Source organism: Prunus persica, chromosome G1 (assembly GCF_000346465.2).
Source record: "Prunus persica cultivar Lovell chromosome G1, Prunus_persica_NCBIv2, whole genome shotgun sequence".
Taxonomy (NCBI): Eukaryota; Viridiplantae; Streptophyta; class Magnoliopsida; order Rosales; family Rosaceae; genus Prunus; species Prunus persica.
In genome coordinates this window covers 39,909,447-39,925,718 of record NC_034009.1, presented here as the reverse complement: position 1 = coordinate 39,925,718, position 16,272 = coordinate 39,909,447, and the positions used below count along the sequence as shown (strand labels likewise).

Below are 16,272 nucleotides of genomic sequence, written 5' to 3'. Positions count from 1 at the left end.
ACCATTATAGGCGGCTGCGGCTCAACGTTGGATCTTCACCTGCATTTCGGCGTCGGATCTCCACCACCATCTTTTTTGCATTTTCTTTATGTTTGGAATAAGTTGCAGAGACTCTTTGGGTTGTCTGTGTAGTTTTCACCTCTCCTTTTGTGAGAGTTTTTCATTTCTCCTTTGTGACAGCTTTTCATCTATCCTTGGTGAGAGTTTTATTTGTATTGTTATGGCTTGGTTTTTTCAAGCTTTATCTCTTTTTTATTATTCTAAGTTTGCAATCTTAGTTGGGATGCCTATGCCAGAGTTTCTTCGATCTTGCCTGATCGTTAGTGGAGACATACCTGATTTTCTTAATTTTGATATTAGACCGCTCCGTTATTGTAATGGCCCTTTTGTTGCTAGTTTGTATTGACCATTTGTGGCTAGTGGCTTTTTTGGCTGAATTATGAATGCAATCATATAGAATTTCTCCAAAAAAAAAAAAAAAAACTTGTTTTGATCGTAACTTCTTCATTACAACTCCGAATCGAGCCCACTACGTATCTACGGACTCGTCTAAGTATGATCTACCTAAAAATACCACTTGTTGCTCCAAAATCTCTCTGGATAAGAGAATTACCAAAATACCCCTACCCCAAGGGTAAATTGGAAATTCCATATTTAATTAAATTAAATAATTTAGATAGGGAATTTAATTTGGAGTCGGGGTGTTACATCCATTGAGCTTTTACAGTGGGCCACCAAACGCAAAACAAGCTTAGTTACTGGTGTGCACCATTTTTTTCTTCCTATATATAGCCTATCATTGAGCTTTTCATTTCCATAACAAAAAGAAGAAGAAAAAAAATCATTGAACCGACTTGCTCTTTTTTGCATAGCAGGTGCAAATTCCCTTCCTTTTTTTGTTTTTTAATTATTGTTTTTTCAATTGATAGCATTTTCGTGAAGATTTGAGTTTCTTATGTTTCAATGGTAGTAGGGGATCCCGAGCCTCTGCATTAAGACACTACGCATTTATTTGCATATCGCTAAATCTAGGCCATTATAATAATCTAATCCTTTAGAACATGGCACATCATCAAGTTTTTTTTCTTCTCTAAACAAACGTTAACTATTGTTGTTAAACAAGATTTTAGTCACCCACAATTAATAATCTAACCCATTATACTTTACACAGAAGAAAGAAAAAAATAATAAAAAACATGCTCTAAACAAGAGTTTAGTTACCCACAAATAAAACTTAACTCTTCTGTTTAGTGAAGGAAAAAAAACTTGATGATGTTTCACATTTGAAGGGGTTAGATTATTATAATGGTCTAAATTTTGCAAAATACGAGAAAATGCGTAGTCTATAAGTGTAGGGCCTCATGATCTGGTAGTTGGACATTTGAATTGATCAATGTTGTAACTTTATTATTTTTTTTGTTGTTGATATTCTTTTCTTTAAATGGAAGCATGAGATCTAAAATGGAGGACATAACAGTTTAATTATTGTGATAAACCTCATGAAAAATGGAGTAAAAAGTTTGTCTGTTTTACCTTAGGTCTAAAAATAACATGCATATCATCATTGATAAGTCCATAAATATACTCATTTATGTACTCTTTTTACTTTGGTTTTGTAAGAGAATTAGATTTAAAAAGGGCTTATTACTTTATTCTTCTGATTTTCAGCTTTTCTGCGCTCTTAGAAGGTTTTTAAGGGAAAATCAACTTTTCGGAGGAATTTTAGCACAAGACCAATTGGAGATGAAAGCTAACATCTTGAAGTTCAATCTATTATTTTTCTAGAATTTTCTACCGAGCCAATTGGTACAGTATTACAAGTAAAGTTAGCCCACGTGCAGACAGGACAGTTTCGTACATGTTACGTGAATGTGAAGAAACGGAAGCCTTTCCAAATTTTTCAAGTTACGTGCTATATATGTTGGAAAGATAAGACATTTATCTTTCTAAAATATATTTTTAATAATTTTTCTACAAGGTCGAAGATCCCCAAATCGTGTGAACATTGGGCTGAGCTGTATATCCCAGTGGAGTTAGGAATTGTGATTTTTACTTTCCTATTTGGATTCCTTGTTTATCAAGACTTCTTGGACGACTTTTCAGTCAATTTTAGGGTTTAGAACTCTGATATAAGTGATATAAAAGACGAGCCAAGGCCTGATAAAAAGGATTCACGTCCTAAAGAGGTCAACTGCGCAAGAGGAGAAAGCTGCGAACGAGTTCTTTCTTTTCCTTCCTTCTTTTAATTTTCAGTTCTTATGTATTTATTTTTGAGTTCATCCAAGACCATGAGTAACTAATTTCTTGTTAGTTAGGGCTTAATCTTGAAGCCCTAGACATGATTTCAATTTTATAAACAAGTTTAATGGATTTTTAGTTTCTACAAGCGTGATGATTTCGGTTTCTCTATGTTATGTGAATTCTGGTATTTTGTTTCTTTGAGTAGCTAACTTAGAAGCATGTATTGGAATTAAATTGTTGTAGAACATAGGTCAATTGCCATATTGAATGTGTTCTTGTTTGCAACGAATAATTGGGTTAAGAACTAGTTATGAGAAATCGATTCTTGAATTCCTAATAACAAATGTCATGTTTTAGGGTTTTTGTGACACTCATATTCTCTTTGATCTTAATGGATTCTTGATTGTTAATTTGAGTAAATGTCATACTAGATTTTAATTAAGAATACACGTATTGATGTAAATGCCATACACTTTACATACACTTAAGAGAGAATCATACAACTCGAGTCAAATGCCATGATCTTGTTGTGAGTGTCGTCATCATATGCTTGCTAGAAATTGATTATCTATTGTTGTTTATGGATTGATTGATTGTTTGGAGGTGGATAGTAAGTCCTAGCTATTGTTCTTGATTGTTTTTAAACCAATTTCTCTTAAACTCTAATTTAAATTCTCTTTTGTTTCCTTTTCCTTATTTTGTTTGATTCACAAAAACAAATCAAAACCCCCCTTGGTGTTGGCTTGTGTTTGGAAGTCCTTTGTTTTGATTTTCATTGCGTGACATTGATAAACATCTCTTTAGATCACAATCTCTGTGGGATCGACCCTTGCTTGCTTACTATACTATCATTTGATTTGTGCACTTGCAAGGTTTTAATATTGTTGTTAAAATTTACCAACAATCATCATACATACATGGTCAGATTTCTTTTCTTTTTTTAAAAAAAAAATACAAAAAATATATAAACCCAAAAATATTAAGGTTTCTTAGGAATAACCCACGTGATTTTAATTTTTGATGTAAGCCAATTATTTTTCGATATAGTCCATTGACTATTTTTACACGTCAGCAAACTTACCATGGTGGGTTTGCTGACGTGTAAATTTTTATATTGTCAAATCTTTTAATTATTGTTTAATTTAATGTTTATTTTAGATCATTAGTTGTTACATATAATATTAGATCTAATGTCAACCATATATAATTGTCAATTCATTTTTCATTATTCGTGTTTTTTTTTCTTCTTCTCATCTCCATTTTCTTTTGTATTCTTCTTCTTTATTTCCTCTTCATCTTCTTACTTCATGTGAACCGTGCACGGTGGTGCACAGGTCTTCTTGTTTTCAAATATACACGAGTGTTCCCATAGTGTAGGTATGTTATAAGTATGTTGTGCGTATATGAATGTTCGCATGGTACGGTTTGGTACCTATTGTGAAGGTAATGAAATATATAACCTTGAACACGTGTTCATGTGTTCAAATATATAGGAGTGTTCCCATGGTGTAAGTATATTGTTCACCTAATTTTTTCATCCTATATAGTAGGTAGACCACGTGATTTTAATTTTTGATGTAAGCCAATTACTTTTCGATGTAGTCCATTGACTATTTTTATACGTCAGCAAACTTACCATGGTGAGTTGATGACTCAGTTCATATTTATTGTTTCCATTTTTCATAAGTTTTTGCCTTTTTTTGTCCTCAATAAATTTTTATATTGTCAAATCTTTTAATTATTGTTTGATTTAATGTTTATTTTAGATCAATAGTTGTTACATATAATATTAGATCTAATGTCAACCACATATAATTGTCAATTCATTTTTCATTTATTCGTGTTTTTTTTTTCCTCATCTCCATTTTCTTTTGTATTCTTCTTCTTTATTTCCTCTTCATTTCTTACTTCATGTGAACCGTGCACGGTGCACATGTTTTCTTGTGTTCAAATATACACGAGTGTTCCCATAGTGTACGTAGGTATGTTCTAATTGTGTTTGCATATGCTATATGCAATAAGCTATAAAGTTAAGTAGTCCTTGTGAGAAGTGTGAGAGTTTGTCTTTTTTTTGAGAGTTGTCTTGTTGTAATATTTTGTGAGTCTAATATTTTGAGCTTTTTTTTTTTAATGAAGTTTTTGGGTTGGGTTTGTTTAAGAAATCAATGATAGTTTTGTAATTTAAAAGAAGTTAAACGTTTTTTTGTTTTGTTGTAAATAGGTTTTAAGTGTGTTTCTAAAGTCCATTTCATATAAGTTTTTTTAATTATAAATAATTTGGGCTCCTATATTGAGTATAATTGTAAATTTATTTATTTTATTTTATTTTTGTCCATATGGATTGCTGGTAAGAAAAATTTAGGCAAATTCCGTTTTAATATTACTTTATGTAGAGCAAGAAATGTTATTAAATACTTACCAAACAAAATGGTGGCGTTGTTCAAATGGTAAGAAATGGAGACTCTGGTTGGCTATCGCAGTTCCTTTGGCTTCTGTCTTGGTTCTTATCCGAATATCCTCACCTTGCTATCTACGTTGTGAAAGGGGCGCAAAGGTTGAGTTTTTAGGTTGCATTGCTAAATGTAATTGTTTTCATTAAATTTATGTTTTTTTTTTCAAGTGGTTGACATTAAAATTGGGGAGTCGTTTTCAACTCTCTGTCAAAATGTCGATTTTCTGTGCTAAAAGAAAATAGTTTATAACTCAAGTGAGTAAGATTATTTATTAGATCTTGATTATTTATTAGAAAATATATATATTAGAGACTAAAAGAATGTGCAAAAGTTATGTTAGAGAAATTAGTATAAAAATAAGCCTAAATGTATTAAGGAAAGAATGTAAGTGGCAAATTAAATACATACGAATTGAATATAACTAGGCACCACCAAAGTGTTAGGGGGTTGTCAACAATATAAGACATGTCCAACACTTTATAGAATATAGAATACAATATTAATGTCTTTTTAGAAGTTTTTATTTTTATACAAGCAATATTAGGGGAGAGGGCATTCAAACACAGAATCTCAAGTGCATGGGTAACTGCTTTGAACCATTGGAGCTATAAATTTTTTGCTATGCCTTCATTAACATTAATAAGAAACCTTGACTTTTTATTTTTTGCAATGTAACATCATCACCATTGCATAGTTCATATAGTGGGGTCGGTAGATAGAAGCTTTCATCCAATGAAAGACCATCGGCTCGCCTGATCGTTAGTGGAGACACACTAGATTGTCTTAATTTTGATATTAGACCGCTCCGTTGTTGTACTGGCCCTTTTGTGGCTAGTGACTTTTTTGCCTGAATTATGAATGCAATCATAGAATTTCTCAAAAAAGAAAAAAGAAAAAAAGAAAGACCTTCGGCCCTTCTAAATTATTGGGGCCTGCAACTGGAGTGAATGATTAGAATACTTATATGGACCATCGTACTCGTTGGTATAAAATAAATACCTAGTACGTTAAGTATGAACAAAATAAATTTTTAGCATAAGGTCGAGATGGTTGAATAAAACTTTTTGAATTTGATGGTGTAAAAGGAATTTGAGGTGTTGACTTAGAACAAAACCCCGCAAATATTCAATGAATCACACTTTTTTTAGTTATCATTATTAAAGAAATTTGTTGTTACATAGATCTCATCATTGTCCTATTGAAATAGGAGAAAATTCTACCTCAAACCATCTCCATTGAGCTTTTACAGTGGGCCACCAAACCCAAAACAAGCTTAGTTACTGGTGTGCACCATTTGTGTATGTAGCGAGGAAGAGGGTAGAATGTAGATAGAAGATAATAATTCAATCATTGAGCTTCTTCCTATATATAGCCCATCATTGAGCTTTTCATTTCCATAACAAAAAGAAGAAGAAAAAAATCATTGAACCGACTTGCTCTTTTTTGCATAGCGGGTGCGAATTCCCTTCCTTTTTTTGTTTTTTAATTATTGTTTTTTCAATTGATAGCATTTTCTTGCAGATTTTAGTTTCTTATGTTTCAATGGTAATTGGGGATCCCGAGCTTCTGCATTAAGACACTACGCATTTATCTGCATATCGCTAAGTGCAAGGGCTCATGATCCGGTAGTTGGACATTTGAATTGATCAATGTTGTAACTTTATTCTTTTTTTGTTGTTGATATTCTTTTCTTTAAATGGAAGCATGAGATCTAAAATGGAGGATATAACAGTTTAATTATTGTGATAAACCTCATGAAAAATGGAGTAAAAAGTTTGTCTGTTTTACCTTAGGTCTAAAAATAACATGCATATCATCATCATACATACATGGTCAGATTTCTCTTTTTTTTTTTTTTTTTAAATACAAAAAATATATAAACCTAAAAATATTAAGGTTTCTTAGGAATAACCCACGTGATTTTAATTTTTGATGTAAGCCAATTATTTTTCGATGTAGTCCATTCACAATTTTTACACGTCAGCAAACTTACCATGGTGAGTTTGCTGACGTGTAAATTTTTATATTGTCAAATCTTTTAATTATTGTTTGATTTAATGTTTATTTTAGATCATTAGTTATTACATATAATATTAGATCTAATGTCAACCATATATAATTGTCAATTCATTTTTCATTATTCGTGTTTTTTTTTTCTCATCTCCATTTTCTTTTGTATTCTTCTTCTTTATTTCCTCTTCATTTCTTACTTCATGTGAACCGTGCACGGTGCGCACATGTTTTCTTGTGTTCAAATATACACGAGTGTTCCCATAGTGTACGTAGGTATGTTCTAATTGTGTTTGCATATGCTATATGCAATAAGCTATAAAGTTAAGTAGTCCTTGTGAGAAGTGTGAGAGTTTGTCTTTTCTTTGAGAGTTGTCTTGTTGTAATATTTTGTGAGTCTAATACAAGTAATTTGTTTACTTGTTTTGTCTCCAACAAGTCTATATTGGAGTTGTGTACTCTAATTTTCTCAACATTTATATCTCTATCAAAAAATAAAAAGTGACATATATATCCAATGGACAAATTTAGGTAGGCACTTGTATGCTTTACATGATGGATTAGATTAGTACTGGAATTTGATCCTTTAAATGATGTGATAAAGGAAGTTTGCCTTGGTGTTACAGACAGAGAATGGAAAATATGTTGTTTTGCGTCTTGGTATATGTTTCTGGATACATTAATTCTTGATAGTTTGAGGACTTTGATATAAATGAAGGCTTCTCTAACTACATGCATTAGCAGCCTATTCCAACGTAACAATTCAACACTCAAACATTGGAGAGAACGAAATTAAGTAGAACCCCCCAACAGCGTGCTTTATTATGAGTACAAGTTGAAGTAGTCTACATAGTTACAAGAGAAAACTTCATCTCATCATATATCTTACACCGCATGATGAAGAGGCAGAAATAAGTAGGGAGATAATTATGCAGGCCTAGGGTGCAACCCGACCAAGCTTATTATACGTACAGTGCTAAGTGATGATCATGCAGATTTGTGTTTTGGAACCCAGGCAATAGCATCAGTGGAAAGGAAATGGCAGATGGGAGTGGTTCCGGGCTTAACGTTGAGGATTTGGAAGGACAAATGCTCTGGGTCCCATTCTGATGTGTCTAGATGGCAGATGGTTACTGCTTTCACCTTCATCCCATCATCGGCTTTCAGGGAGAGAACATAAGCTTCTGTTTGTTTTATTGCATGGCAGAGAAACACAGCATAGGGATAGTTCTCCTTATGACACACAACGACTTTGTCACCTACCAACTTCTTCAGTCCCGGGATTGTTGTATAGTTGTGCATGTACTTGGTGGCTCCTTCTTCCAATACCTGCGTTGAGATTGCTTCAACGTTTCTTGTTCCAAGCTTCGAAGTGCTAAAATCAACCATTGATTCTAAAGATGTGGCGCAATATTTTTCCTCTCCCTTAAGGCCTGGAGCTTCACACTCTTCGATTGTTTGCTTAATTGTTTTGGCTTCCTCAGATGTTGGCTTCACTGAAAAATGGTTGAAAATTTCTGGTAGTTTCTTAGAGGAGAAGGGGATCGATTGAGCACTTTCGCGTGGCAGGAAAGTAGCCGTGTTTGAATTTCTAGGGAATTGGAACTTCATAGTTGTGCCCGGGCGCATGTCCTTCTCGAAGAAGAAAATAGCTAAGTCTTTATAATGCTTTAGTTGACTGTCAGATGGAGGAGGACTTGCTCCATAATTTTTTCGTTGGTAACCTGAACGTGCCAATGGGATATTTTCAGGTTTGCCCTCGTCAGATGGAGGAGGAGGACGTTTTTTATAATGGCTTTGAGTGTAATGGCTATTGCCCAATGGGAAATTTTCAGGTTTGCCCTCGTCAGATGGAGGAGGAGGACGTTTTTTATAATGGCTTTGAGTGTAAAAGCTATTGGCCAATGGGAAATTTTCAGGTTTGCCCTCGTCAGATGGAGGAGGAGGACGTTTTTTATAATGGGTTTGAGTGTAAAAGCTATTGGCCAATGGGAAATTTTCAGGTTTGCCCTCGTCAGATGGAGGAGGAGGACGTTTTTTATAATGGCTTTGAGTGTAAACTCTATTGCCCTGCAATGGGAAATTTTCAGGTTTGCCCTCGTCAGATGGAGGAGGAGGACGTTTTTTATAATGGCTTTGAGTGTAAACTCTATTGCCCTGCAATGGGAAAATTTCAGGTTTGCTCTTTTCTTCATTTGTGGAGTCTGCAAATTATATTGGAAAATAAGTGTCATTCTTGTAATGACAGTAGTTAACTGATAAATATGTGGTCGAACATAGTTTAGTAAAATGGCAGGTAGAAGAGATATCTAAGATTATAAAGAGCTGAACACAAACCAGGATGCAGAAGTTCACTGATAGATCTTGGCATCTGTGTGTTTGGCAGGACGGAGTTCCAGTAAAGTTGAGGTGCTGGTTGAGCAGCATTGTTTGCCAGTGCAACCGCTGCTAGCTGCAACATTAATTCGAACTCTAATTAAAATCAAATCTCACAAAGTGTAATTAATTAGTGGACGACACTTAAGTACGTACTAAATAAAATCGGAGAGAATTATAGGAACACAAAACTTTCATTTATATATATAGAGTACAATGAGAGAGAATGGAAAAGTTAATCAAATTGCAGAGCTTACACTGAGAATAGCAAAGATGAGTGGGAGATGAAACCCCATTAGGACTGAAATTAACTTAGCAACAGATGTAGCAAGAAATTAAAGAAAGTCGGAGCTGGCTCTTATGGTAACAGTAGCAACTGGCTTCACCATTTTATAGACGACTGATGAGGGGTACCCAGAAGTAATTGTGAATATACAATTGTGGCATGTGAGGCAAGTGGCATGATGTGATGTATCAGACGTAATTGTGAATATACAATTGTGGCATGTGGGAGAAATGTACCGAAGCTGGATGGTCCATAAAATATGTGGTTAACAATAATGGACCACTTAAATTTGAGAGGGGTCCCCATGTCATCTAAGACTTGAAAACAAAAAAACATATGTCCATATATAATTAAAGGGTACAGTTTCTGCTTTATTAATTTTATTTGATTTTCCGTGCTTCAGAAAATTCCCAAAAAACAAAAGATCTTATAAATCCAACTAACCATGTTTCAGCCCTAGTCAATGAGTTGGAGCACAAAAAATCTACTTCACACTTTGTAAGAGGGCATGCAAGTGTATGGAGGATGGAGCAATAATATGTATTTTATAATATATATGATAATAGATTGATTTTTATTTTATTTTTTCAATCTATATATATTGTTAATGCTCAAAAATAGTTGGGCTCAACTTAGTGAGGGCATGCAAGGGGTCTTGTGTTGCGCTCCACAGTAAAGGGTGCCGAACACTCCCCTACCGATAGCCCTTTTTAATCCAGTGTGAACTTTGTATTGGTCGATCTAATTGAGTATAAAACCTTACGATTGGATTGGTCCATAAGATACATAGTTAATCATAATGAACTTAAGTGGTTAAATTTCAGATAATATCGATGGTTATCTTTCCTTTAGAATGGGTGAATGTTTATTACAACAAGTGGTATGAGAGCAATAATTGGCCTGGGACACTTGAGTTTTAGGTGCATCATTCAAGATTGAAGATTTACACAATTGATTTTCAATCGAGAGAGGGTGAAAAGCCCGCTAGGAACAATAATTTTAGGACCACAAGTCATGAAAACAAAAAAAATGTGTCGCTATATATTTAGAGGATACAATTATTGGCATGTGCAATCCTACAATGCATCCTCTAGATATTTTCCCTTTCTAATTTATGCTTTATTAATTTTACTTGATTTTTCTTAATTCAGAAAATTCCCAGAAAAGAAAAGATCTTATAAATCCAGCTAACCATGTTACAGCTCTCGTCAATGACTTGGAGCACACAAAATCTACTTCACACTTTGTAAGAGGGCATGCAAGTGCATGGAGGATGGAGCAATAATCTTTATTTTATAATATATATGATAATAGATTGATTTTTATTTTATTTTATAATATATATTAAAATTGGAAAGCCTGCTGGACTACACATATTGGTCTTGTGGTGTAGGTGGTGTGGCTAAGGTGATAAGTATTGCGCAGCCTCCCCTTCCTTGTTAGATTACGGAAGCTTGCAGACGTGTAGGTGGTGTGGCTAAGGTGATAAGTCTTGAAAGAAACCCAAATAAAGAATCTTCAAATTAAGGTATATAAGATGATCTACAATTATGCTTCCTAGTTTAGAGAGTCATTAATATTTTAATTATTTTTTAATTTAATATAATTAACCCGTCTGTATACAAAATAATATAAAAATAATAATTTGATTTAATTAAAAGTTCAAAATATGCATAAAGTAAAGCAACATTAAATTATAAGGAGTCATTAAGAGTCCTTTCCCTCTCATCAGATTTAGGAGCTCTTAGAGGTCTCCCTATTTTAGTTGGTGGATAGGGAGCATAGTTGGAATTGTACTTTTCCAATTCCTCCCTAAAATTTGTCTAAGGAGATGATTTAGGAAGCTCATTGTGGATGCTACTTAACCAATTAAAGAAACCCAAAAATCTTCTGTACGACGTAACATATGTTGTCCATGTCACTCGTGTTTTACCAGAGTTAGAGCATTCACAATGGGTTCCCTAAACCACATCCTTAGACAAATTTTAGGGAGGAAATTGAAGAAATACAACTCCAACCATGCTCCTTATCCACCTCATAAAATAGGGAGACCTCTAGGAGCTCCTAAATCTGAGGAGAGAGTAACGACTCATAGTGGCTCCCTATAATTTAATGTTTCTTTGTTTTATGCATAGTTTAAACTTTTAATTAATGTTAACTATTTTTTCATATTTTTATTTATTTATAGAGATTAACCAAAATCAAATTGAATTAAAAAATAACTATAGTATTTTTGACTCCCTAAACTAGGGAGTATGATTGGAGTTCAAATTTTATAAAGAGCTCCTATAATAACTTTTTTCTATTTTTAGCTAAATTTTAACTAAAAAATAGGGAGCATGATTGTAAATGCTCTTATAAGCCTTCACTATATTTTTTTTTTTGTTGGTATGCCTCCCACCACTACTTCAAAACAACAAGAAGAACAAATATTCATTAATTAATATATTTTTTAAGAGGGCTAGTCTAATATAGGCCCTTACAATTTCTATTTCCTAGGCATCAACCTATTAATTTCGAAATCTATGTATAAAACCCAAATTCAAACTAAAAATGCTATAAAAGGTCATAGTACTCCTACATATTTACATTGTTTGCCATAAGTCAACCTGACATTTTGGATTATGGAGTGGAACCTCAACTTCCTTCAGAAGAGTGACTTAAAGCAAAAATTATGGAAACTTCCAATTTCCACTAAAATTAAGGACACACATATGATGAATCTGAGCACCGTAGAGAAATTAATTTTAGTAGAAATTGGTAGACACAAGAAGTTTGTAAAGTAGAACACTTTGTCGAGGTTTGACATTAAAGTTTCAACTTTTTACATTTCACAGAGATAGAGGTAAAGTGATCTAGTCTTTTGAGAAGAAGTATAGTCTTTGCTAGAGTAGAGAAATAGGTTTTGTAAACTCATCACATGAGTAATCTGTATTAATAAGTGGTGGAGAGACTGGAAGAAAAAATGATAAAAACTTCCAATCTCTAACAATTTCTACGTGTTACGAAATTAGTGTTGGCATTTTCTAGATACAGCATAAACTCTAGTATATGTTAGCATAGGTTTTAAACGTACTTTGAGAGAGCCCAGGGGCAAAATTGACATTGGCAGGATTGATGCAGCTAAGCAATCCCCAAAACACAGACTTGTGGCTTGACCCGTGAAGGGCATTTACGTAAAGACTTGTATTTTAAAATATATAAAAATATATATTGGTTATATTTATATGTGTAATTATCTTGGTACATAAATGTAAATCTTGTTGTTATACTTTTATATTAATTATTATGAATCCTATCATAATAATATTTATATATTTCGATGTTTATGATAATATTTAGTTATATCAATCTACTGTGGCAAGGTCTCATGTCCCTACTTGCTCATCCCTTACCTTGTTTAATTTTGAGTGCTGCTAAATGAACCCTAAAATTAACTGAGTACACTCTAATGTTTAAATTAAATTGAAAATTAACTAAGTACACCCTATTTAACTACCAAAAATACCCATGGTACATCCTCTTTAATTTTTAATTTTTTTAATTTTTTAAATTAAAAAATTACAGTAAAATAATAATATAATAAAAAACTCTCTCTCTGCTGCTTCTTCTTCTTCTTTTTTCTCTCTCCCATGTGGTACCACCACCACCTGGAATTGCAGTTCTCCACCACGACAACCATTGGTTTTTTAGAAACATCTGAATTGGGATTGGGATTAGATTGTTGCATTTGAGAATTGGGTTTTAATGAGTTGCCGTTGGAGTTGAAGGAGAAATGGTGACTAGGGTTGTTGAGGGGGAGGGGTGGCGTAGAGAATAGGGTCTCAAGGGAGTTGAGATCTGCTGTCCCCAAATTCCCTATCTCCTCCTGTCCTTTGTCTAAAATTTTGACACGTCTCTCCACCTTTAACAATACACAAACACTGTTAACTTGTATAGAAAATAATGTAAAATATCAATAGGCATTTTGAACGCATCTTCTCCCTCAACCATGGCAGTCACAGACTCTCCTAGCCTCCAACTTCGCAGTGGAAGTAAAATCTGTCACCCATCTCTCCTGCCTTCAACCTCGCAGCGGAGAACTCTTTGGGTGTGGGTTTCCAATATTTCAGCATGAACTGCTTTGTGTTATTGATTGTTTAAGTTTTATGCATACAAAAATCAACTTGGATCAATACACTTCTCCTGGACTCCGTGTTGTTTGTTAAAAATTAAGTCAATTTGTTTGAAGGCATGGATTCAAAGCAATAGATACCAATATTATTTTATCTTTTTTGATCATTTTATATTAGAATAAATTAGTAATTTTGTAAGATCCCACATCAATCAACGGAGAGGTGGTGATGTGCCTTATATGTGCACACCCGCATCCATCTAGCACGAGGCCTTTTGGGAGCTCACTGGCTTCGGAGTCGTAGGAACTCCGAAGTTAAGCGAGTTGTGGGCTAGAGCAATCCTAGGATGGGTAACCCACTGGAAAGTTGCTCGTGAGTTCCCAGAAACAAAACCTTGACAAATTCAATAAATTGTTTGGTAGTATGGTGTACTCAATTAATTTTAGGGTTCGTTTAGCAACACTCTTAATTTTTCAGATGAATTAGTGGGCAAGACAAGGACTAAACCAGTTGAGTCTGAATTAGATAAGAATGATAGAGCTTTATTTATTTCTTGTAAAGTTATAAGATTTTAGAGTTATTTTTATAAGAGAAGTTTATTTTAAACCCTTGTTTCGGCTTTCTTTTTATTTTATTTTACTTTTTATTTTCTCACGCACCGGGCGCGGGATTTCCACTGACCCCCAGGTCCGGGGCGTGACAATTTGATTTAGGGGTAAGTGATGTCATTATCATGCATGTATATTAGGGAATTGTTTTAAAAAAACGATTCAATCATGTTTTACGATTTTTAAAAGTGAATTGAAGTTTATTTAGGAGTGTTTTCTTTTTAGGCAATTTTAGTCCAAATCAATTTGATTCTCCTATTACTTTCATGTTTTAACATCCCCTTAATTTTCTAACATGGAAATCATGTTTCAATCATATCACAATATCAAAGAGTCAAGATACCCTTAATAGTTGACTAGGCGTATAAGAATTCATTTGATATTGATATTGATCAAAATCTTGCTTTCTTAAATATCTCATTTCCTATTGGTTGAACTACATGTGACCAATCTCTAGAATAGGAAAGATATTTTTTTGATTTTCTGAACTACATGTGACCAATCTCTAGAATAGGAAAGATATTTTTTTGATTTTCTGTCAAGCCTTGGAAATTGGAGATTTGGTTTTCAACATGTTTTCTTTCTTGTAATAAAGAAAAATTCTATAAAATAAGCCTTGGAATTTTTATTTGAGATAAATCATCAAGTGTTCCATAATTTGGTGATTTATCAAACACTTTTATTATTCATAGTGTATTTATTTGCATGTTCAGTAACTCATGCGTTTGAAGGCACTAAGATCATTGTTGGAATTTTTATTTTGAAAGTCGGAGCTGGCTCTTATGGTAACAGTAGCAACTGGCTTCACCATTTTATACACGAACGATGAGGGGTACCCAGAAGTAACACTGCCTCACTCACTTAAATTCATTTGAGACAACTGGCATGATGTGATGTATCAGACATAAATTGTGGCATGTGAGAGAAAGGTTTTTGAGATAAAACCTCACAGCTAGCTGGTCCATAAAATATATGGTTAATAATAATGGACCACTTAAATTTGAGAGGGGGTGGAGAGCCCACTAGGAGTAATAATTGGCCTGAGAATGGGTGGATGTGTATTGCAACATGAGTTTTAGGTGGATCATTCAGGATTGAAGATTTACACAATAGGCTTTCAATCGAGAGGGGTGGAGAGTCCGCTAAGAACAATAATTTGAGGACCACATGTCATGAAAACAAAAAAAATTATGTCCCTATATATTTAGAGGGTACAATTATTGGCATGAGCAATCCTACAATGCATCCTCTACATATTTTCCCTTTCCAATTTATGCTTTATTAATTTTACTTGATTTGTGCATATTTTTGTAAATATTAATTTGTGCTTCTATTAAATATATTAATTTGTGCATATTTTTCTTCCTCACGTTGATGGAACACATTTCCAAGGAAAAAAGAAGAAGTAAATAACAAATCAAGTCATCAAACGCTGACAGAGAAAGTAAAACCACTTAAGTTCAACAAATTCAAATTCAATGTAATTGATGGAAGTTCATCTTTTGTCGAGATTTGACATTAAAGTTTCAACTTTTTACATTTCACAAAGATAGAGATAAAGTGATATAGTCTTTTGAGAAAAAGTATGGTCTTTGTGGGAGTAGAGAAATAGGTTTTGTAAACTCATCACATGAGTAATCTGTATTAGTGAGTGGTGGAGAGACTGGAAGAAAAAATGATAAAAACTTCCAATATGTAACAATTTCTACGTGTTACGAAATTAGTGTTGGCATTTTCTAGATACTAGCACAAACTCTAGTATATGTTAGCATAGGTTGTAAATGCACTTTGAGAGAGCCTAGGGGCAGAATTGACATTGGCAGGATTGATGCAGCTCAGCAATCCCCAAAACACAGACTTGTGGCTTAACCAGTGAAAGGCATTTGATTTAGGGGTAAATGATGTCATTATCATGCATGTATATTAGGGAATTGTTTTAAAGAACGATTCAATCACGTTTTACTGTTTTTAAAAGTGAATTGAAGTTTATTTAGGAGTGTTTTCTTTTTAGGCAATTTTGGCCCAAATCAATTTGATTCTCCTATTACTTTCATGTTTTTTTTTTTTTTTTTTTTTTTTTTTTTTTTTTTTTTTTTCGGTTTAGGGATTTATATGTGTGTGAATATGTGTTTGTTCCTCCATTGTTTATGAGATTCTGAATCAGATGTATTGGTGTTTGTGAT

General features: G+C 33.5%; 1 protein-coding gene across 1 annotated transcript; it reads right to left on the bottom strand.

Annotated features, from left to right (window-relative positions):
- LOC18791123 (BURP domain protein RD22) lies at positions 7,467–9,473 on the bottom strand. Its single transcript, XM_007223218.2, has 3 exons — positions 9,338–9,473; positions 9,042–9,156; positions 7,467–8,908 (listed from the first exon to the last, which is right to left on the bottom strand). The coding sequence occupies exons 1-3, from the start codon at positions 9,374–9,376 to the stop codon at positions 7,692–7,694; spliced, it is 1,371 nt and encodes a 456-aa protein (XP_007223280.1). The 5' UTR covers positions 9,377–9,473; the 3' UTR covers positions 7,467–7,691.